Source organism: Marmota flaviventris, chromosome 6, assembly GCF_047511675.1.
Source record: "Marmota flaviventris isolate mMarFla1 chromosome 6, mMarFla1.hap1, whole genome shotgun sequence".
In the NCBI taxonomy this organism is placed as follows: Eukaryota; Metazoa; Chordata; class Mammalia; order Rodentia; family Sciuridae; genus Marmota; species Marmota flaviventris.
The window spans coordinates 48,010,550-48,035,471 of NC_092503.1; the positions used below are offsets into that span (position 1 = coordinate 48,010,550).

The 24,922-nt window shown below is 36.3% G+C and overlaps 2 protein-coding genes across 4 annotated transcripts in view; one reads left to right on the forward strand and one right to left on the reverse strand.

Moving 5' to 3' along the window:
• Nt5dc1 (5'-nucleotidase domain containing 1) overlaps positions 1 to 24,922 on the reverse strand; it is a 125,513-nt gene that overhangs the window by 95,802 nt on the left and 4,789 nt on the right. For 2 of the 3 annotated variants that reach the window (XR_011707711.1, XM_071613101.1), the window contains exons 2-6: positions 22,350 to 22,441; positions 20,630 to 20,701; positions 18,288 to 18,394; positions 15,291 to 15,370; positions 13,891 to 13,975 (exon numbers count right to left, since the gene is read on the reverse strand). Coding sequence is in view for 2 of the 3 variants with exons in the window: in XM_071613101.1 (XP_071469202.1) it covers positions 13,891 to 13,975; positions 15,291 to 15,370; positions 18,288 to 18,394; positions 20,630 to 20,701; positions 22,350 to 22,441 (436 nt within the window). In the remaining variant the exon portion in view is untranslated. The remainder of the gene's footprint in view (positions 1 to 13,890; positions 13,976 to 15,290; positions 15,371 to 18,287; positions 18,395 to 20,629; positions 20,702 to 22,349; positions 22,442 to 24,922) is intronic. The other variant, XM_071613102.1, reaches the window with a different exon arrangement.
• Positions 4,926 to 12,735, forward strand: Col10a1 (collagen type X alpha 1 chain). Its single transcript, XM_027928348.2, has 3 exons — positions 4,926 to 4,968; positions 5,531 to 5,699; positions 9,921 to 12,735. Exons 2-3 carry the CDS (start codon positions 5,546 to 5,548, stop codon positions 11,807 to 11,809), a joined length of 2,043 nt encoding a protein of 680 aa, XP_027784149.1. The 5' UTR covers positions 4,926 to 4,968; positions 5,531 to 5,545; the 3' UTR covers positions 11,810 to 12,735.

A 24,922-nucleotide genomic window follows, 5' to 3' on the forward strand; every position in this document is an offset into this window, starting at 1 on the left:
ACCTAATGATGAACCGAGTGGTTAGCATCTATTTTGAAATAAGCCATTTCAAGTGACATTGAAACACAGTAGTTTGACTACACAGCTTTTGCGAAAATACTAAAGAGAATCATAAAAGTAATCAGTTTAAAAGTTGAACTAATTTTAATTATGATGTGAATGTTGGTATAGATATTCAGAACAACTAGGAAGATGATGGAATAAAGTGAATGTATGCTTTATTATCATGAGAACTGGGATCCTCTGGGTGGGGCTATGGACGTATGCACGCAAGTTCAGGGTCATTAAGAAAAAACTCTGGTCCTGAATGTGAATTAGATATATCAGGATAATGGCATGATATCTTTTACATTTAGTTAACATTGTAAGCATGAATTTCTTGGCTCTGTCCACTGAAAACCTAGAAACTATAATCAACCCACGAGCAGGGTACATCCCTGAGACTCAAACAGCCAGACATCCATACTGTGGTTTCTAACTTCTATTTCCAACTAACAGAAGTAAGACTCTGTGGAGAAATGTCTTACTACAGATCTGGGCCAGGAAAAGTACAAAATACTAGAAGAAAAGAAGTTATAAAAATTACTGGGATCATGTCAAAAGTGCTCAGGAGCAATCTGAAGAGGCTCTTACTGGCCAAAGATGGGGAAAACATCTGAATATATATATTTTCTCTCTCTCTCTCTCTCTCTCTCTCTCTCACACACACACACACACACTGTAACTCAGGATAACCATATATATTATAACTCAGGATAACCATAGTTGAACAGAGTGTTTTTTTAATAGAAACAAAAAAGGAAGAATGATAAAATTAGAATATCACCATCTTATAACTTATAATAAGTATAAGTAATTAGACTTAGTAACACCAGAGAACCAGCAACAAAGGGCCTCCCAATAGAAATATACCAAACCACACTCTCTAAATTGGTAAAATATTCTTGCCAAAAGCATTTGTGTGTGTATGTGTATGTGTGTTTCAAACCTGAATGAGAGCAACATTGTATGTCTAACTATCAATCAGCAGAGGAGCAAATTAAATGACAACAATATCCAGATTGCAGGAAATTGCACAAGACAGATAACCCAGCTTTTCAACAAATAAGTTGCAAAGGGGGAAAAAAAAAGAGATGCAGGTAAGAAACCTAGATGAAGGGGACATATCAGTCAATGGCAATTAAGGAAACCTGATTTAAACAAATAACAAATCAATTCTTTTTTTTTTTTTCTTATAGTGCTGGGGACTGAACCTAGGGCTTTGTGAATACAAGGCAAGCACTCTTACCAACTGAGCTATACTCCCAGCCCAATAAATCGATTCTTTAAAAATATATATGTGTATATGTATATAATATACATGTACATATCTATGTATATGTTTGTGTATATATACATGTCTATAAGTCTATATAGGTATATGCCATACGTACAACAGATAACTGGGGAAATGTGATGGACTAAAGCATTGATGATATTAGAAAATGATTAATTTTTTAGATATAATGAATATTCTATTTTAAAGAAAAGGCATTTTTAGTCTCTGGAGAAATATATTGAAATATCCACTGGTGAATCAGTATAACATAAGCAATTTGTTCCAAAATTTGAGAGGGGATGAATAGAAGGTAGACTGAGTTGAGATTAGTTTAAAATGATTGACTGGAACACAGGCATTCATTAGATGCACTATCCTCACTTGTAGGTAAGACCAAAATTTCCTATAATAAAGTTTAAAAAATGAGCACAAACAACAAAAAGGTAAATAACTAATATTAATAATCTGGTAATTATACCATAACAACATCCCAACATTAGGAGTAGATCATGATTGCCTAAGGAGTTTTTGCAAAATTGAGTTTCTGAACCACTACTATCTTCATGAACCCCAAAGATTGAACAAATTGTGTCATACTCCTCAGGACTGCGAGAATGGGAAAAAGAGGTTGAGAACATTGTGTAAACACCTTAGGGCATACACACTATTCATCCAATATTTATCCCAATGCCTGACACTTAAGAGGTACTCAAGAAATATTTGGTGAACTCATGAATGACCTAGGGATATACAAATGAGCAGACAAACTTAATAGCAGGTAAATGCTCAATGTGCAAAAATATCACTCATAGTTGATTTAAAAATCACTCAGAAAATTGGTTTTACAAAGCAAGACTCTTTCAATGGAATGAGTTTCCTTCATAAAGCCACAGACTAGTCACTTCTTACAGCTCCAAGTAAACACCAAGAATAAAAATAGTTTTAAATACACAATTGGGTGGGGTGTGGCTAGTAAATATTCTGATTCTACAATCTGTTTTGCACAAGAAGTGCTTCTTATGTGACTAACAAAGCAAACAGTAGTCAGATTCTGTGTGCTGAAATAAATACACTATTTGTAAAAAGGGTTGAACGTCCAAGGCTTACCACCGAAGACACCACATTTCCCAAAGCTAAAGGGGAATATAGAATGACAAATACCCACATATATTTACATATCCCCAAAACATACAACCACCTAGTATGATTTTTTTTTCTTTTTGTTGCAAATCTAAAGTCAATCGAAAGAGAGCCAAGTCTACCATATGACCATGGGGAACAAATACTTGAATGCAAGAAAAATCCAATTTTAAATCCTAAAGGAGCTTAGACACCACCTCGTTCAAACTTCTATTTGTTAATGAAGAGACAGACATCAAGAAAGTTTAAGGTATAAAGTTCTGAAAATAGAGTACCACAGTGAACAAATGGTCTACACAGGTGCAAAGTGCTAGGTATGTAGGGCTGGGAATCCATCTTCTAAATGTTCACAGGAATAATATCAAATGGTATTATAAAAACGTGCCTCTGTGTGTGTGCATGCATGCACTAAACCATATATACACACAAAATACTAAAATATGCACACATTTCTAATAATTCCTTTCAAAACAAATTCTTCAGCCTAGCTCTGAAAAGCACCTTATAATCTTATCTACTTTGTCAAATCTTGTCCAAATAAACCGTAAACAAACAGAAGACAGCTGTTTTCTTTCACTTATCTTTTGTAGTTTCTTACAGATGTAGCCGAGTTCATATAATTAAAAAACCATTCCATATAACTGCCAAATGATGAGACTGATTAAAATAAACTATCCAATTGCCAATAATCTAAATTGATATAAAAGCCATATTTCAGCCAGGCGTGATGGTGCATGCCTATAATCCCGGGAGGCTGAGGCAGGAGGATTGCAAGTTCAAAGCTAGCCTGAGCAAAAGTGAGGTGCTAAGCAACTCAGTGAGACCCTATCTCCAAATAAAATACAAAATAGGCCTGGGGATGTGGCTCAGAGGTCAAGTGCCCCTGAGTTCAATCCCTAGTACCCGCCCCCCCAAAGCCATATTTCATGTATATCTGCATATTGCATAAAGACATGCATGACAATGTAGATTTTTTAATGTGCAATCAACAAATGTTTAAGTGAGAAAAGAAAGAGAGGACACTGTGAATGAGTTTTGTATTTACATTTTTGCAAAGTAGTATATAAGGCTTTATTTAAATACCACAGGAAACTGCCTGCAGGGGAGGAGTGAGGGAAAAGGAAGAGGGAAAAACCATTATTTCAATCACACATCAATCCTCAACCACACTACTTCAATTCTAGGGAGGTACCAAAAATTATCTATTCTGTATCTGGAATTTTTCTTCTTATCTCATTTATCTGTAAAGTTGACTGGTCTTGGATCCAAAATGACAAAATTAAATAAGATGCTAAATTTGGTCTCTGAACTTCCTGTCTTTATTAGATGTTGTAGGATCCTGAAAACTGATTTTAAGAGTCTCTAATATTGTTAAAGAGAATACTAACTAGTAAAGTTGATAATGATGATGTTTATTTCCACCTTTGGGGGAAAAATGTTTTTAATTGAGATGATACAAAATCCCTGAAGGAAATTGCGATGTAAGCCAAGAGTATTTTTAAAAAGCTAAAAGCAAAGTCTGAGGATTTTTTTTTATTTCTGAAATGAACACAGCAGCCCTATGTAAATAAACATAATATGAGATTAAATAAACATAATATAAGTTAAGGGCTCTTGCAAACTTTACTCCAACTCTAAAGTAAAATCCAAATTTAAGCAAGAATATCTGAGGCCATATCCAGAACAAAGTGTATTATTGGGAATAAAGAATCTAAATTCTTCAGAAAGAATATATTGCTAACTCTACTAGCAAATTCACAAATATCCTGCATTTATCTGAAAATTTTTAAATATTTAAAATGAAGAAATTCAAAAATTTTAATGTTATCACTTTAAATTTCTTTTACTAACTTCTGAAGACTTACACTAAAAGCCTGAAATGCAAAACAGCATACCCACAATTTCACCATTTTATTTTTTTTCTCTCAAGCCCATAAATATATAAGAATTGAGCTAAGCTATGTTTATAAAAATTTAGGAATATTAATGGACACATTGGTGGCTTTATATAATAATTCAAGAATTTAGATGATGGTTTAAATCCACATCCTTCTCCAAAAGAGTTCTTCCCCTATTTTTATATATTACCAAATATTTTCAAACAAACAACACAATAATATGCTTTTCAAAAATAATAAGGGGGAATCATCATTCCAACATGAACTAACATTAGAGTAAAAATTTCTAAAATAAAATTACAGAAAAATGGGTATGGTAAAAACTATTAATATATATTTAAGACAAAGAGTTTATTTTTCAATTTAAAAAACAAGAAAAAATAGAGACCAACCTGATTTTGTATGCCTGCCTAATAGAACTTTCCACCATAATTAGTGTTTCCCACCTCTGAGGGGAGGGGCTTAAGCTCAGAGTAACCTCAGGCAGTGAGGGGAAGACTGTATAAATACCTAAGGGCAACTTTGGAGAGGGCATCTTCTGCACTGCCTACCTGAGCAGAGAAGGCTTCACAAAGCCACCTAGACACTAGCTCCAGAACTGCCAGCACCCAGGTAAGTCTATGGACTGAGAGTCATTGTAAAATTCCATGTTAGCTTGCTTGAAAAGAAGCAAGTTAATACTGAAGTAAGTTAATTCTTTGGGGTCCTTGTGCATTATTTTAAAAAAATAGCTCTCTACTAAAATGTACTCAAAGAGGTTTACTTGTATATAAAATATATAAAATATAAGTCTATATAAAATAATCTTAATGAAAACCATACTGTACAAACTTATCCTAATCTGAATTTCAATGTATTTAGAAACTACTAGATATTTCAGGATATGTTTAAGATCCAGAATGACTTAATATAGTTGTCTAGTGATGATTTATTTATGTTTATTTGTAAATCACTTTATTTTTACTTGATTACTTGAATATAGCTTCCCCAAATAACTATGATATACATTCACCGAACTAAATATCTCTCATTAATTTATGGAATATATTGAAATTTTTATAAAGGACTGTGTTAAAAAGCAGTTAGTTAAATAAAGAATTCCAACTGTGCAATGTTAGAAAAATGAAACAGGTCAATACAAAGCTATATGAAATAATTCTTTTCTGTTTTCCAGAATCCACCTGAGAATATGCTGCCACAAATCACCCTTTTGCTGCTAATGTCCTTGAATTTGGTTCATGGAGTGTTTTATGCTGAGCGATACCAAACACCCACCGGCATAAAAGGCCCACCACCCAACACCAAGACCCAGTTCTTCATTCCCTACACCATAAAGAGTAAAGGTAAACTGAATTGCATATTTTGCTCTAGTAGCTAGCTGGCTGTTGCTTTCTACAATCTTAAAGATGATGTCTTTAACAAAATGCTTTCAACTCTGGTATTATCTATTGAAAATTCCTAAATTAGTCCAAATTACAACAAAATAATTTGTGGATGAAGAACAAAACTCCTTGTACAATAAATATAATAAATATAACAGAAAAATATTAAGGACTTTTAATATGAAGTTTTTTTCCCTAGAATGATACTTTTGTACAAATAACTATCCATAATCCAAATATAATAATTCAACCAAAAGTAGTTAAATTTAAAATATTTAAAAATAATTACACAAAGAGAATAGAAGGCTAATATATCTAAATACTTACACACATTTACTTTTTTTATTTAATGTTTTTTAGTTGTAAGTGGACATAATACCTTTATTTCATTTATTTACTTTTATGTGGTGCTGAAGATCGAACCCAGTGCCTCAGGCATGCTAGGCAAGCGCTCAACCACTGAGTAACAGTTCTAACCACACATTTACTTTTAAAACACATTCAACTAGTCTACAAATATACACAATAAGTTTCAATAAGCTAAACAGGCAAAGGAAGTAGCAATCCTCATAGCTATTTATATATCCCATATAGTTTAGTGGTTAAATGCACAGTACTAGCTGTGTGACCTCAGGTAAGTTATCTTTCCTCCCTATGCCTTAGTTTCTTCATTTGTAAAACAAGAAGGAGCGACTGATCTCTAAGGGCTGCCATGAAGGTTATCAAGAGTTAATACCTGTCAGGTGCCTTATGTTTCACTATTACTACAATACTAATAAACTACTAGTAGTACTTCTAGTTCTGAATACTACTTTACTGGCATAGTCTTAGATAAATTTTAACTTTCCTCTTAAATCTATTCCTCATCTGTATGGCTTTCTCTGCTACTGGGAAGAGCAATGAGATAATATATATACATATATATAAAATACTAAGAAATCCTCAAAGAGCAATGACAAGGCCTTATCCTCACTAATTCTACTCGACAGCATCTAATATAAACTGCCTAGAAAACATCAACTGGGCAATATAAACTGATTGCAGGCTTCAGGTTCCCTTTCCACAATATTTTTTTCATTTTAGTTATATACTCTGTCCTGTACATAAAGCTAAAGCCATTTGTAATAAACTTTAAATAATATGTTTTGGGGAACAACCAATTTAAGCAAATGGTCTTGTTGAGAAGAAAGATGAAACCGAGTGTTTCATGAAAGGAAGCCTAATATTTAAAAACAGAGGCACAACAGATATTATTGAATGTATTAAAATATAAATAAATTAAGAGAAAGAAAAAGCCAGGAAAGAAAGAGTAAAAGGTAAGGAACATGCTATCTCACTTGAAGCAACAAATGTGATGTGAAATGCTATGACAGGCAACAATGGTTTCAGTACTCTCTGATCACAAATTCAGACTTCTAAATACCTTACCAAAATCATAATAAACAATCTTGAATTAAAAATAAAATGCACCATTGTAGAAAGTTAAACCTATTTTTATCTTCCCACCTTAATGTACTTGAACATCCTGGCTATTTTTGTAGAACAAATTAAAACATCTTGTTAAATAAGAATTTCAGAAGCTATCCTTTAACATTAAATCCTCCTTGGTCTCTTCTTGATAACATAAGACAGAAAATCAAATGTATCATCATCCACACGGCAGGCACTAATGCATTACAAGAAAATGTTAAGCTGATAACAGAAATTCAGAATTCATATGTAATTCCTAGGCACATATGTTCAGCACAGACTAAAAGAGGATCCCATTAAAACACTACTAAATCATGCTGCAGAGGATTCTACAGCTGCTAGGCAGACGCAGGTAACACATTCTGACACAACCAACCACTATTCCAGTTTGTGGACATTTAAGAAACTTATTAGTAGGTTGTCACTTTTCCTTAAGGATGGTGCCACCCTAATCTTGTTTTTTCAGCTTGTAAGCTACAAACAGGGGCTCCAGAGATTCAATAGAAGTCAAATTCTTTCTTACACCAAGAGGTTTAGAACCATTAGGGCAACATTTCAAGTAACACAGATCACCCTGTTATTGGAGTTCTGGCCTTAAAAGGTGCCCAATACGATCATTTTCAATAAGATATGATATGTTTTACCTCTTTTAGCAGTGCAACAGATTTCTAGTTGGACAATTATTTCAGTATGAACATGATCCTTATAGCCAGATTCTGAAGCAAACCCCTAACTAATATAGTCTGCATTAAAAATGCTATTTTATTCCAAACCATTAACAAATCCCTTACTTATTCACCTATTCTACTTGTAATATACTAAATCCAGTTTTACATATAGATCCATCATGAACATGTACTAAAGTCAGTGAATGAAATGTGTGTTAATATATGGAAATGTCCATAAATTAATTTCTCATATTAATCTTTTTCCTATTGTAAGTTTCTGAAAGTCCATGGGAAAAGCTATATGTTTGAATGTCTGAAAACTGAAATATAACTAATTAATACAAATACAAAAGTTCCTAAATCTAAAACAAATATCTTCCTATTTCAGCATATTTAGTTCAATTATTTGTTCTATATTTTATATAGGTCAAATGCTTTTTAAATCTCAGAAAGACCTCTACAGCTCTACCTAATAGAAATAAGTACCTACTCTTGGCTAACTATTTCTTATATAGCAGTCAATTAATACGAGAGGTTTTTTTTTCAATTTTAATATGTTTAGGTACTGACAGCTAATGATTCAAGGGAATTAATACTCCAAAATGCTTTCAAAGGCAATTTAAAATTCTTTTCAATTCATTTGATAATAATTCTATTTTGGCCTGCATTTTCAGTTTTTAAGCTATTAAAGATTTAGGATTTAAGTCCACTATTTTTTTTTTAAACAAATGTGACTCAAAAGTCACAGCTATAGGACTAGGGACTTATTAGCTCAGTGGTAGAGCACTTGCTCAGCACACATGAGGCCCTGGATTTAATACTCCACATTGCCAAAAAAAAAAAAAAAAAAGGTCAGGCCATAAATGATTTTCAGGATTTAAGCAACCTATCCAACTACTATTACATCATTAAGTCAATATTACTATGAACAGTTTTTCAACAACCTAAGAATCTAAATAGTAAGTAGGCATCTTATGTTTCTGAACATAAACAGAAAACAACTTTAATACAAATTCTGTAATAAATATTAAAAATCACATGCAACTTTATGTCATCTTGGCTAACTATTAAAGAATTTCCCTGATAAAAGAAGAAAATTTTATGTAGATGATTATGAAGATTAATGTCAAAAGACTAAAGTGGTAACACTTCCCTAATGTCTGCAGTGCCCTGCTACAACCCACCTTTGAGCAACCAAAATAGCCTGGGATACCTCTTAAAAGCTCTTGTTATGTAGTCACTCATTTCACTCTAGGATTGAATCCTCCACAGGACACAACTTGTACTTTCCCACATTTGTGGCCTTTTCACATCACAGGTACTAAATAAGTGATCACTGAGTTTAAGTTTAGCCCATCAGAAGTAGTTCAGTTAAACCCATAGCTTTATAAAATCAAACAACATTAATTTGCACTTAGATAAACACTTTAATCCTATTTTATATACTCACCCATTATATCTGATTAACTAATTCTTTGTTTCAATTTTAAGTCAATAAGGAAAAGAATAAAAAAAACACAATATATTCTGAAGTTTAAAAAAAAATCAGCCTAAATCTGAAGTATTCAGCAGGGTGTGGCAGATGTAAATTAGAATTAATTCCATTACTCATTTATGTCTTCCAGGATAGCTTTTTTGAGGGAAAATCTTTACAGCTCTATAAATTTTTCTTATTTATTCTCCACTTGTCTTTCTCTTCCTTTTCTGTCAAATATCTTTTTTTCTTACCTATGTAGATGATTTTTCCAAAATAAATGTGAAAAATTGTCCACTTTACTCTTATTCTGAAGAAATCTTCAATGTCAACTTATCTTAGATCATCAGGTTATGAAGAAAGTGGTAGCCATGGAAAACTCTCTCTTTAGAAGTAATTTTAAAACACTGTAAAATGAATCATCCAGACCTATTTAAGCTTGGTCTAAGACTAGTATGTAATGAATGACACCGCACCGCCCTGTCCTGTTAGACATTTTGAGAAACACTGATCAATTTTAATGTTACTAATCATCCCCCTCTCTGGGTGGTGTATTGGTGTGTCTTTTAGGTGTAGCAGTAAGAGGGGAGCAAGGTATTCCTGGCCCACCAGGCCCTGCAGGACCTCGAGGGCACCCAGGTCCTTCTGGACCACCAGGAAAACCAGGCTATGGAAGTCCTGGACTCCAGGGAGAGCCAGGGTTGCCAGGACCACCAGGACCATCAGCTACCGGGAAACCAGGTGTGCCAGGACTCCCAGGAAAACCAGGGGAGAGAGGACCATACGGACCAAAAGGAGAAGTTGGACCAGCTGGTTTACCAGGACCACGGGGACCACCAGGGCCTCCTGGAATCCCTGGCCCAGCTGGAATTTCTGTGCCAGGAAAACCTGGACAACAAGGACCTGTAGGTGCCCCAGGACCCAGGGGCTTTCCTGGAGAAAAGGGTGTGCCTGGAGTCCCTGGTGTAAATGGACCGAAAGGAGAAACAGGGTATGGTGCTCCTGGCCGCCCAGGTGAGAGGGGCCTTCCAGGCCCTCAGGGTCCCATGGGACCACCTGGCCCTCCTGGAGTAGGAAAAAGAGGTGAAAATGGGTTTCCAGGACAGCCAGGCATCAAAGGTGATCGGGGTTTTCCAGGAGAAAGGGGACTGGCTGGCCCACCAGGTCCCCAAGGTCCTCCTGGAGAACGAGGACCAGAAGGCATTGGAAAGCCAGGAGCTGCTGGGGCTCCAGGTCAGCCAGGGATTCCGGGGGCAAAAGGTCACCCTGGAGCTCCAGGAATAGCTGGGCCACCGGGAGCTCCAGGCTTTGGGAAACCTGGTTTACCTGGTATGAAGGGACAAAGAGGACCTGCTGGCCTTCCAGGGGGTCCAGGTGCCAAAGGGGAACAAGGGCCAGCAGGTCATCCTGGGGAGCCAGGTCTGACTGGACCTCCTGGAAATATGGGACCCCAAGGACCAAAAGGCATCCCAGGCAACCATGGTCTCCCAGGCCCTAAGGGTGAGACAGGGCCAGTTGGGCCTGCAGGACAACCTGGAGCCAGAGGAACAAGTGGTTCTCCCGGCTTAGATGGAAAACCAGGGTACCCAGGAGAACCAGGTCTCAGTGGTCCCAAGGGTAATCCAGGGTTACCAGGCCCAAAAGGTGACCCTGGAGTGGTAGGACCTCCTGGTCTTCCAGGCCCTGTAGGCCCAGCAGGAGCTAAGGGAGTGCCTGGACACAATGGTGAGGCTGGTCCAAGAGGGGCTCCTGGAATACCAGGTACCAGAGGCCCCATTGGGCCACCAGGTATCCCAGGATTCCCTGGATCTAAAGGTGATCCTGGAAATCCAGGTCCTCCTGGTCCAGCTGGCATAGCAACTAAGGGCCTCAATGGACCCACTGGACCACCAGGGCCTCCAGGTCCAAGAGGCCATGATGGACAGCCTGGTCTCCCAGGGCCTCCAGGACCCCCCGGGCCCCCAGGCCAAGCAGTCATGCCTGAGGGCTTTATAAAGGCAGGACAAAGGCCCAGTCTTTCTGGGATGCCTCTTGTTAGTGCCAACCAGGGAGTAACAGGAATGCCTGTGTCTGCTTTTACTGTTATTCTCTCCAAAGCCTATCCAGCAATAGGTGCTCCCATCCCATTTGATAAGATTTTGTATAACAGGCAACAGCATTATGACCCAAGAACTGGAATCTTTACCTGTAGGATACCAGGAATATACTATTTCTCCTACCATGTGCATGTGAAAGGGACTCATGTTTGGGTAGGTCTATATAAGAATGGCACCCCCATAATGTACACCTATGATGAGTATACCAAAGGCTACCTGGATCAGGCTTCAGGGAGCGCCATAATCGATCTCACAGAAAATGACCAGGTGTGGCTCCAGCTGCCTAATGCTGAGTCAAATGGCCTGTACTCCTCTGAGTATGTCCATTCCTCCTTCTCGGGATTCTTAGTGGCTCCCATGTGAGCACATTCTCATGGAGCTAACTAAATCTTCTGCTTGGAAAAGTGTTCCCCAACTCCATCCCACCCCATAAAACACATACAGAGGTAGACTGAAAATAATACAATTTTAATTTTCCAAAATACACATTTGAATTTTTAGACCAACTAATTTTCCCCTGGTAAATATTAGCAGCAATGGTAAATATGTGAAGATCCTCATGAGTTTCTAGTCAGCAATCCTAAGCCTCTTAAGAGATTTTCTGTAAACTCCTTCAATATTTAAAAATTTCTGCTAAGTTAACACAAATTATCACACATAAATACCCAGAAATAGGCTTCTAAATTACATTATATTTGGTTTCAGAAACTTAACATTTCTTTTTAAAATAGCTTTATTCTAACAACTAATATGAGAGCTTTCAGGAAACATTTGGGAGGTATCACATAACTTAATAGAACTTAAATACTTGAATATTGAAATTCAAGACACTGTATACCCTAAGCTATTTCAGATGGTGCATTAATATAAGGCTTATATGGCCCCTTTCATTAAGATTGATTCAAATATATAGGTGCATGTATGCTTTTTCTGAAGCTCTCATAAGAAATCAAAATATTGTGCTAAAATGAAGGTGCTTTCGTTATGAACTTTTCAAACTTTTTTGGGATTGCAGAAGAGCTTTTTAAATACCCAGTAAAACCTGGAACAGGTGTCTGACCTATTCTTATTTATTTAACACAAGCAATTGATTTGATTTGATCCCTTAACTGAGTCTTATGTAATATCATTGTGTGGGTTTAAATAACATTGGCAAATGGATCTTGTGCTTCTTATTCTGGTGAAATTATAATTAATGTCAAGCATTTCAAAATCTGTTAGAAATGAAAAGACATTATTTATTTATGCTCTGTACTGTATTTTTATATTATTGTTTAAAACTTTTAAGCTGTGCGTCACTAAAGCACGAAATATTTAATCTACTCATTTACAAAGCAATAAAATAACATTAAAAGATTTTTATGCTGAATTTACTTGAAAGTAACAATTTGCTATTTCATCCATGCTTTTAAGGCTATTCATTTTACAAAGTTAATGAAGAGAAAAACAATAAAGTGGTACGCAGCTTTTATGATTGTTATCAATTATGTCCCTCTACTGAAGATGGGCATTCCATATCACTGGAACTCAATGTGGACTGAGAAGAGGCACCCATAAAAACCACGTGAGGCCTAGAAGCCAGGGTCAAGGGCTAATAAGTGGGCACAGAGAAGTGACAAAAGTCACCCCAAGGTAGAGGTTCTTTTCTGGGAGGCAAAGTAACAGGTGTCAGAGAAATACATAATTTGAAAAAATATTCTGCAATTACTATTTATTGCCTTGGCATGTTTTTTAGTCATAATACTTAAAATTATTTTGATGGCTTGATTTATATTGAAAGGAAGGCAAGGAATTTTTAAATGTCAATCCAAAGGCAAGGGTTTTAAGATGAAAAACACTGCTCTTCAGCATCCATCAGCCCACTAGTTGAATCAGGGCAGTCTGTTTCTAGTCACTGGGATGAAGTCATCTATTTATTCCTTAGAATTAGTCTTTGTGTAACATGAGCAAATGTTCAAATGAAAACATAAAACCCTAGGCTCAAGGCTGGCCGAACCCCATTCTGGCCCCACCACTACTGTTCCTTAAGCAACAAGTATGGAATTTCCACTGGCAGATACTTTGCCCACCCATCTATAACTACTATGTTAAAGGTTGCAGGCATTACCAACCCTCACTCCCAAGCCAGAACACAGCAAAACTGGAATATTTAGTTCTAGGGAACGCATGGAACAACTCAATGTAAAAGAACAGCATAATGAAAGCACCTTCATTTTAGCACAATACTGGCAGGCATGTGAAAGATACTTGAATATTGGCAATTATGACCAAGAAACAGACATGAATAAAAGAACCTCTTAAAACTAGAACTAACTTCACAGCAATATTTAAGATCAAATTAAATCCTCACTAAGGAGCATAGAAAAAGGGACAACTTCTATCTAATTCAGTAGTCACACAGTATTTAACAAACATGTATCAGAAAGCCTCTCTTTGTTACTTACCCTTAAAAGCTGACATTTTAAAATTGTGTTGTATACCAGCGACTATATCCTTCCAAAAATCAAATGTTTTTTGATCACTGTTCTGCTAAAAAAAAAAAAAAATCCATATGTAACAAATATAATAATTCTGTTTCTAAGCATAGTGGAAAGGGTTGGCAATTATAATATTACTGGATTCTAAGGTAAGGATTTATGTTTTTGAAAACAATAGGTTAATAAAGTTCTCTTTTACTTAGTGTTATTTTAGAAAGAGAACTCTTCCATGAAAATTACTACACACACACATGTACATATACAAATAACACTTCTAAAGCCCTTTGTTTCCTTGGAAACATTGACCAGTGTCTTATCTAAACAAATACTAGATATTTGTATACAATTAAACTATAAATTGCTTTACAACTGATACATTTTGGAATGGCAGCATAGCTCAGTGGTACAGTACCTGTCTCTCATGTGTAAGGCCCTGGGTTTGATCTCTAGTACCACAAGGAAAAAAAAAAATTGAAACATTTTGTTTGTGGTAACTATAAAACACTGACTGGGGCTGGAGATGTGGCTCAGTGGTCGAGTGCCTGAGTTCAATCCTTGGTACCCCCCACCCAAAAAAAGCAAAAGATCTGAATACATCATTGCGATTAAGACAATATGTGCAAAAAGGAAAGCAACTCTGAAATGTAAACTCATTTACATTCATAGGTTTTCATCTCAAAGTATGAACAGCTACTTCATCTTGATATATAGTACAAAGCAAAAGTATGAATATATTAAACTGCGCTCAGAAAATGAATTTAAAAATTTCATCTTGCTGGGCACCATGGTGCACACCTGTAATCCCAGTGACTCGGGAGGCTAAGACAGGAGGATTATGAGTTCAAAACCAGCCTCAGCTATTTAGTGAGGCCCTAGGTAACTTAGGGAAATGCTGTCTCAAAACAAAAAATGAAAAGGACTGGAAATGTGGCTCAGCAGTTAAGCACTCGTGGATTCAATCCTTGCAATAACAACAACAAAATCTTACCTAATTTTTCTGGTTTAATATTATTTAGAATGCTTAACGATACATAGAATGTTCTTAATTGCCTTTACTCTTTTTTATTCTGCAAATGAAACCAAGAAAATATTCTTTCAGATCAGTTCTGTATTTTCTTTTTCTAGACTTTTGCACCCCCTGCTGGAGAACATATTTATGTTCCCTGGGGGGAAAAAACGGCCACTGCTATTTAATTTCCCAAAACTATTTTGACCAAATTTGCCATGTCTTTCTTTCTTGGTCACCTTTGAAACCACAAAGAATAAAGTAAATAAAATCTCAACTCAAAAGTTACATATGATAAATCATCTGATTTATGACTGAACACATATCAGATATTTTTTTTTTAAATTCAATGTTCACTCACCTTTGTTAAGGAATCCACCACCCTGGCACACAGAAGAGCTCCTGGCAGGTCAAAGTAATTATCATAAAAATAATATTTTCCTAAAAAAAGAAAACACACACAAAAATTTCAAAATTGGAAACAAATTAATGCCTCATACATGAAGGATACGAAGAAATTTGAGGGAAGAGACAATGGACTGTGGTTTATTTATTTGTACAGCCCCCATTTCAATTCAAAATGGCACTAATACAGGCTCCATGTCTGTTAAGGAGCATTTAGTTTAAGCTCTGAGGGCACTATCTGAAAGGTAAAATATGACATCTACAAACATGACATTACAAAAACACAAACAAACTTCTCAAACAATGACAAGTGTAACAAAATAAACCTAGTAGTAATAATCAATAACTGCAACTAATTTCTGGTTACTACACTTTCTGAAGGAGAAAAGTACATTTTAACACTGCAGTGTGGGAGAAAAAGAACAAAATGGCAAAAAAAAAATAGAGTAAATGAAAAAGTAGCACAAAGAATATTTAATAAGGTCTATCTAGAAAAATCTTTTAACTATTCCCTTTTAATTTATGCACATCAAAGTTTGGAAATAATTTTTTGAAAAATCATTTTACAATTAGTCTTAATGATGCTTGTTAAAGACATTGGTTAAAAAAAGTGAAAAATCATTTAAAATATGGTAAAATAGGGCTGAGAGTATAATTTAGTGATAGAGTACTTGCTCAGCATTTGATCCCCAGCACCAATAAATACACAGGAAATTAACAAACTAAGCATTTTATTTAAAAAATTGAGTTGTCTTAAAGAATATGAAAACTATACGCAGGATATATTGCAAATATAAAATGGAATAGGAAGAAGTCACAATTTATGCTATCAGTGACACTAAATTCCAAAACAAATAGCTCTGTGAAGAGGTCCACAAATAGTGCCTTTCCACACCAGTGCTTGGTCCATCAAAAGTACTGCATTCAGCTGGTATGCCAGCAAATTTCAGTGCAATACAAGAATGGCCAGGGTAAGCTGATAAATTAATACTATGCCCTGTAAGTACATGGTAGATTGTCTTAGGAAGATGCAGGAGTACAGGACAGGTACACTCACTCCAGGATCTCATGGAAGAGAGGCATTAAATTTATTCTGTATGGCCTTGGGGTAGAATTAAACCTGAACTCTTACATATGCCACTTTTGGATCTGCTGTCCCTGAACAATACTACTGATGGCCCATGTCATATCCCTGGGACCCACATCTGAGTCTAGCCACAGCTATGCTGAACAGCATCAACCCACCTAAAACACAATAGTGTTACTTGCTTTATCCTAAAGGTCCTTGGCCACCCTCAACTAATGGGATTAGGAGCCTGTGAATGAAGATCACAGCTTCCAGTCTCCCAGACTGACAACTCTTAAGAGGTATTCTTTGTGTATCTCCTCAGAAGTTTCAGTGGAATCAGTGCCTAGTGTCCCTTAGTTTTACAATACTTAATCGACAATATATGCTTGATTGCTTTTTTAATGTAAACAAAGTGCAAATGGGTTATGAAATCACAGGATTTTTTTTTCTTCTTTCATGTTTCAACATTAAAACAAAGTTTTATTATTTAAAGACATTGCCTTTCCTTTATTATGTTGCCTTTCCTTTATTATGTGTCACAGCCTGACTCCCTGAGCATTGGGCACTTGGATGGGAAATTCCAAACCAACCAACCCAATTTACAGTAGATAAACTCCAAGACCATCCTTAGGATGCTCTGGGGTAAAGTAAGCACCAGAGGGAGATGTTGATTCAAGGAGGTACCACCCTCTAGTGGACACAGCAGTAAAAAATACTCCACTTTCTGAATAAATTTTCAAAAGAAACATTTAGCTATGTGCCTAGCTTTTCTGGGAGAAAGGACAAGCTTATTTACAATTGCTAAACTCTGGAGACATAACAGCAGCTCTCCATCATTATTTTGAGTAAAAGGTTTTGCACTCAATTTGACTCAAGATGTATGAAAACATTCTATATCTAACCCCAGTATGAAGTCTGTTTTTCATATCAACTTATTTTATTATGAACATGTATACTTCCTAACACATTCAATCACTACAAAAACACATACTTACTTCTCAAACAATGACAAATATAAAAAAATAAACTCAGCAGTAATAATCAATAATTGCAACTAATTTCTGGTTACTACACTTTCTGAAGGAGAAAGGTACATTCTTAACACTGTAGTGTGGGAGAAAAAGAACAAAATGGCAAAAAAAAAATTAGAACAAATGAAAAATAGCACAAAAATATTTAATAAGGTTTATCTATTTAAAAAAATTTTTAACCATTCCCTTTTAATTTATGCACATAAAAGTTTGGAAATAATTTTTTGAAAAATCATTTTACAATTAGTCTTAATGATGCTTGTTAAAGACACTGGAAAAGAAAAAAGTGAAAAAATCATTTAAAATGCGGTAAAATAGGGCTGAGAGTATAATTTAGTGATAGAGTACTTGCTTAGCATTTGATCCCCAGCACCAGTAAATACACAGGAAAATAAAAAGGCAGAAGATACTAGAATTGAAAGTAAGGAAGAGAATTCCGGAAAACAGAAGTGGTGTGCAATGTGAATATGGAGAGACATGAGAGCTGGAGAAAGGAAACCAAGGACTGAGCGCACGACAAAATTGATAAAAAATACAGTATGGCTAAGGAATATATTATTGCTAAGTGTTAATCTATCTTTTCTACCCCAGACAAGTGTAAGTAAAAGGAGCATCAATTAAATTTTAAAACAGTGTGAAATGCTGCTAACAGCATTCTGAACCAGCTGCCAAAAGGAAATCAGACATATCTAGAAAAAGAAATCCATCCTACTGTTATGAAGTCGAGGTTGTTCCTTATATGTTGTGCCCAGCAAAGGACACAGAGGAGGGTCTTCTCTATATCCTCACATTGCAGATTCAGGTTCCAAAAGAAAAGGGGTGTGGGTGGTACAGCTGCCCATTTGGGTCCTACCTGAATGGCAAGGCACACCAGTGTCAGACACAAAATGCTTCCACTCCTTCTTGCCATATGCCTCTGCCAGGGCCTCTGGAGTCATCATCTTAGTGCCACGGCTTGCCCTAGATTTAGGAGATAATGCAGACTGCTCATTAAGGCTCCTTTGAATGCCCGTTCCTCTAGAACTGAGGTTGTTGACCCCAGCTTCTGCCAGAGCTATCAAAAGTTTTGTTCTTTTTTTTTCCGTTTTCAACTGGGTGACTTCCTGGTTACAATTCTATAAGGCATTTCTACTGACAGCTGTAGCTCTTCCTCCATTTAATGTATCCACTAGCAAGTGATTAGGAGCAGCTTGCTCTGAGGGCAATACTGTGTAACCCACCACTTTTTCATAGAGAAGCTGTTGTTTCACGAAATAATGAGATGAACATAACTCAAACAATTAGAAAACAACCATGTGGAGTGGGTGGGAAGTTGGTTCTGGTACTAATAAGGAAGAACAGCAAGTACCAGAGTTAAAGCACAAGTTACACCAAGCCACAGGAGGCGCGGGAGGCACCAGGCACCTGGCACCAACAGCAGATGACTGTGAGCACATGGTACTGCAGAGACAAGGGAGGGCAACCTGCCCACTCAAGGACACAACACAGCCAAAGTATGGTGGGATGTAGCAAGAGGACCAAGGCAAAAGAGAACAAGACAAGAAAGTAGCTCTTGTGCATGCCCCAAATACTGCTTTTGAATCAACTGGGCCTGGTTAAGAGAAATTCCTGTAGGGAAGAAAATAGTTGATATTCTTTGTAGTTTATTATGAGAAATTATAATGATAGGGAATACCACTATCATTATCTTGGTACTATATTGTAGTAGCAAGATGATATGAAAGGAAACAGGGAATAAAAAAAGCAAATGGGGGCTGGGGTTGTGGTTCAGAGGTAGAGGGCTCGACCAGCATGCGTGAAGCACTGGGTTCAATCCCCAGCATCACATAAAAATAAAATAAAGATATTGTGTCCACCTGTAACTAAAAAATAATTATTAAAAAAAAAAAACGCAAATGGGGGGAAACCACAGATGGGCCTTTATTTACAAAAAGATTCATGTTTTAGAATGCTATATGTTAATATGGAGGAATCCTGAATGGGAAATTTCATGAGAAGGCAACTGCATTGTTGGAAGAAAGAAGGTATCAAGAAGATAAGCTAAGAAATGCAGAAGAAACTTCAGGTTAGCCAGAACTTGAATAGGGAAGGACAGACCCTGGCGGAGGTTGACAGACTGACTAACAACAGTGAGAGAATGGCTGAAGATAGCCAAAAACACTATACCAAAGTGACCATGATCAAAGCTGTGCCATGTCTATATATATGTATGTATACATGCATACATACAAGCGTACACACTATCTCTAGTCACCTGAGAAAAAAACTTACGCAAATAAATTACAAAATAATCAGAGGCGAGGCCACACCTGCTCTAATTAGATGCACCTTGGGGAAGGTCTGGGAAGACTGAGAAAGAAGTCATGTCATACAAAAAGAATGATATGTTCAAAGACAGAATATATACAAGGGTTCCTGGGCTCCAAGTCTTCTTTGACTCTGGCTGTGTTGACATATGTAATAAATGGCACAACTTCATGGCCATGTTGATCTAATTATTAGTACTTGGTAAAAAACAGATGCCCATTCCTAGTGCTCTCTGAAAGGCTCAAAAGCAGGGACATCAGCTACTTCATGATTGCTTTCCACATGGTTACTAGCACCTGAAAGGGTTGGGTACACTCAGAGATGAGAGGAGAATAGGAAGTTAGTACCGACTATTGAAGAGAGGGAAAGGTTCGTGAGGACTGTAGGAGTCTAGAAAAACTTCCAGAAGGAGCTGGGATGCAACATGAGCCCTGCATGATGAATGATGTACACTTGGATAAATGGAAGAAAGGAAATATACATAGACCACCAATCCCTACCCAATATCCATTCCCCCTTCCTCTTCAATCAAAAGAATAATTGTTTTATTCTAGGCACCTACACACCTAGCTAAAACAGAATAATTCCCGAGCTCTTTTGCAATAAGGGGTGGTCAATAAGATGAAGCAAGTTACTAATTTTCTATTGTATTTCCTGCAAATACTTCAAACTAAATTTAAAGGAGCTAGACCTTTAAATCTAAAGCTTACAGATTTATATTTAAATGACTCAATAATTCATACAAAGACACACAGGCAAACAAATTATCTGTCATCTGATTAACTACAATAAAAGTGACTTTTTATTTAACTCATACCTTAAGAATCATACAGTAATACTGTATCCTGGAGAAAGTAAGATTTTAATTTCACAACTAAATTTTATTACCTGAGCACAGTGCCATTATCCGCAAGTTTAATGAAGGTCCCATCTTCCAGATCCAATGCCAAACCCTTGCAACTAAGGAAAGTTTGACTGTTAATCAATTCATATATTTAGCTAACTTAAGAAATAATAATCTATATTATTCAAAAGTTACAATGTTACAAAGGGATTCTCTTGCCCAGGCAAATGATATGTTAATCAAACAAAAAATCCAAGAATTAAAAATTAAATATCTATCACAAAAGAGGCATATAAGGAAAACTGTTAAATAGGCAAAGGGCAGTATGTTTAGTTTGTAAAACCTTTAGGTTTTAGAAAAGACAAATCTGACACTCAAAAGAGAGAGAGAAAAAAAAAACCCGAAAATTTTCCTATGCCTGTTAAAATGTGCAAATGTTATTTAAAATACATCTCTCTCTCTCTCTCTCTCTCTCTCTCTCTCTCTCTCTCTCCCCTCTCTCTCTCTCTTTCACACACACACACACACACACACACACAGATCTGTTTTCTACAAGTTAACTTCTCACTACTTTCTTTAGGATTTGTCTCAATTTAGGTCCCCTCTGGGCAAGCCATATTATTGAAACCAAGTAAAATAAAGTCAGATATGAAGTTTTAAGTTATTTACTATAAAAGCCTTGTGGGATCTGGGGAGAAAAATGAGTATAGATTTATTATTTGAAATAATAAAAGGAGGTATAATTACCTGCAAACACCAAGAGATTACTAAAATCAAAGGCTGCTATAGCAGCATTACTTACATTCTTTCTAATTTGCAAAGCCAATTGTTTCATATATTAGGATGTTTGTTTTCTTCCTTTAATTTAAGGGATATATCAAAAGACTAACCAAATAACATAGGAATGTATGATATAAGAACATTATACATGCATTTTAGTGTTTTAGTGTTACTATTAATTTCAAACTGAATTATTTATTCATTCATTCACTTCTTCATTTGTTGTTATTTATTTATTTGATACCAGGGGTTTAACCCAGGGGCACTTAACCACTGAGCCATAATCCCTTTTTATTTTTTTGTTTTGAAACAAGGTCTTGCTAAGTTGCTTAGGGCCTTGCTAAGTTGCTGATGTTGGCCTTGAACTTGTGATCCTCCTGACTCAGTCTCCAGAGCCACTGGGATTGCAGGTGTGTGCTACTACTCAACCTCGCAGAACAATTTCAAGTGGCTTATGATTTTTGTTTGTGTCATTAAAATGAGGAAGAAAGATATAGGAGGCTTTGGGAAGCAGAGAATCCTAAACCAGGAATGAAGGGGGGCAATAAAAGGTAGGCAGGTTTGCCCAACCAAATTACCAAAACCAAAAGTTCTAGTGAAGTTACTTAAAACATGATGATTCCTCCTGTTTTACTGTTCTTTTATTTTAAGGATAATAAGTCAAATTCTTTACAAAGATGTAAATTTTAGTTCTTAATAAACTTTGAAAATTTTAATTATAACAAACCATATCTGAATTAGTCACCTAAGCTCTTAGTTTCTTTTCAGATCTAATTAAGCAAGTCTAAATGTGTTTAAAGTAGAAAATATTTTAACTCATTAGATGCAAAACTTAGTGTAGAAGGCATTTTGTCTTTTGACTCAATTTCACATTTTGCTTTCTACCTTTATAGAAGAGGAAACAGTAAAATTTTATCAGCAATAATTAAAAACCACAGGGAATGTGCAGACATTAAAAAAGAAGAAGAAAAAGAAAAGACTTACCAGAAATCCCAATCCTCTGGGGTCACAGTAAGCAATTCCTTATCATACCCTTTCTCCTTGACTAGGTACTGAGCAAAGCTATTATAAATGAGCTGCAAATAAGGAAAGGAAAAAGAGAGATTAAACATGAAATTCACTGTTCATTCTAAATTTCACAGATGAAAATTGAATGAAATCACTAATGGGAGTAGGAACACACCTGTAATTATAAAATTCTGCAGTATAATCCCCCTTCACGAGCAATTTATCAAGCCCTGTGAGCCCCAGGCAGCTATCCTGTCTAAAATTATACCATCAGTATACAATTATAAAACCAAGGATGATTATTAATCTTACTCCCAAATTCTAATGGACTGGAGATCATAATCAAGTCTTGACAAAGTTTTGCAATTTATTTAACACATCACCAAGACAAAAAACATGTTACCCAATCTCATTACATCTGTCCTTTCTTTCCATCCTTGCTGGGAAGACTCCCTCTCAGGGGCCTCTCAGAGTGAAATGCACATAGAAACCAGGCAGATAATCTGAAGGAGGAATTGTGAAGTAATGAGCCTCTACTAGGTAGAGGAAATCTCTCTCATTTCTCCACCAAAAGAAAAACAACTGAATAAGAAGAACAAAGTAAGCCTTTGGAAGCAAGCACAATGGTAAATGCTGACTTCTGATGGATCTGATTTCTCAGCAAGTCCTAGATATCTGAGTGAAACACCCATTGTTTGTTTATAGAACTGGCTCAATTTTTAAAGGACAGCATATACCAAACAAAAAGTGGACAAAAGGTGAATGATGGTACACATAGGCCCTACCCTCTACCTCAGGAGAGTATTTGTAGGTCTGAATCAGATGTATTTGAACCTGAGGCAGTGGTCTGGGTGTGACTGAGCTGTGTCCAAAAGGACACAAAGAACAATATGGCCCTTCTTCTATAGATGTTAACCCACAGTTGGTTGTGAGAGCATGTTATGCACAAGGAGAGAAAAGGTATAGTGCAAATGAGTGGCCTCTTTGTGTTAATGATGCTTACACGAATACCTGGAAGATACAGCAATGAGCTGGGTGAATCAGGAGAGGATGGAGAGCAAGCCAGTGCAGAAACTGAGGGGCCTGCACACAGCCGGAGTTGGGAGTTTGGGTGGAGTATGTGTGTTAAGAAATGGGAATAGAGAAAGCAAAGGCTCCAGTCAAATAGGGCTGTTCTCTGTCATAAAGCTAATTAAAATGACTAAACAAGTATTCCCATCCAATGCAAAGTGACCCTAATCCAGGTCAACAGTTAACAGACTCACAACACTTCAACACAATATTGCAGCAGTTCTCAACCCTGGAGGTGACTCAGAACCATAGGGGCTGTTTCCTAAAACCACCCAGGATTCCTACAGGGTTGGAAAAGGCATCTAAGAAATTCCTGAAGCCCCTAGAGTACTAAAAACCACTGACTCACATATTTTATGGATATTCACTATATTGTTAAAAATAAATTAAAAATGTATTTTTAGTTAGACATAATTATGAAAGCATGGAATATAATTGCCCTAATTCAGTCCCCAGTACTTCCCCTTTCCTCCCCTCTTCACTACTCCCCATTCCCTTCCCTCTACTGATCTTTCTGCTATTTACTTATAGTTGCTTTTTTTAAAATTAGTGCCTTATGGATATACACTATGGTGAGGTTCACTGTGGTATATTAATGTATGTACTAAGAAATTTAGGTTTGATTCATTCTACTGTTCTTCCCTCCCTCTCCCTCAACCTCCTTGTATGTATAAATAAAAAGAACCAATAAAATTTTACACACACATACACTATGAAGTTTTATTCAGCCACAATGAAGGAAATTATGTCATTTGTAGGAAACTGGGTGGAACTTGAGAGTATCATGTTCAGTGAAATAAGTCAGACTCAGAAAGTCAAGGATTGTATGTTCTTTCTATGTAGAAAGAAAGAAAAAAAATTAAAAAGGGACCTCATGAAAATAGAAGAGACCAATAGAGTTGAGGAGAGGGATCAAAGAGAGGGAGGAAGTGAGGGAAAGGGGGGATACTGGAAAATGCAACTGATCAAATTATATGGTTATATTGTGTGTTATGAATATGTAACAATAAATCCCATTATTATGTATAATTACAATGCATCAATAAAAAAAAAAGTAGATGCCAGGCGTGGTAGCTCTGGAGGCTGACAGGAAGATCATAAATTCAAAGCCAGCCTCAGCATCTTAGTGAGGCCCTGAATAACTTTGGGGATCCTGTCTCAAAATAAAAAATAAAATGGGTGGGGGATATGGGTCCGTGGGAAGGAAGGAAGGAAGGAAGGAGGGAAGGAAGGAAGGAGGGAAGGAAGGAAGGAAGGAAGGAAGGAAGGGTACAGAATATTCTCAATTCCTTGCTAAAGACTTGCATGGTTTCTTCCATATTCCCTAAACTTTTTCTCTTCACTTTTATTCAGACAGCAAGATTATTTTGATTCTCCAAAATATTAAAAATTCTAACCATTTCCTCTATTTGCTTTTACTGAAAGAGAAGCAAAGAGCATGGGAGGAAGGCAAAAAAAAAATGTAGCAGAAATAAATA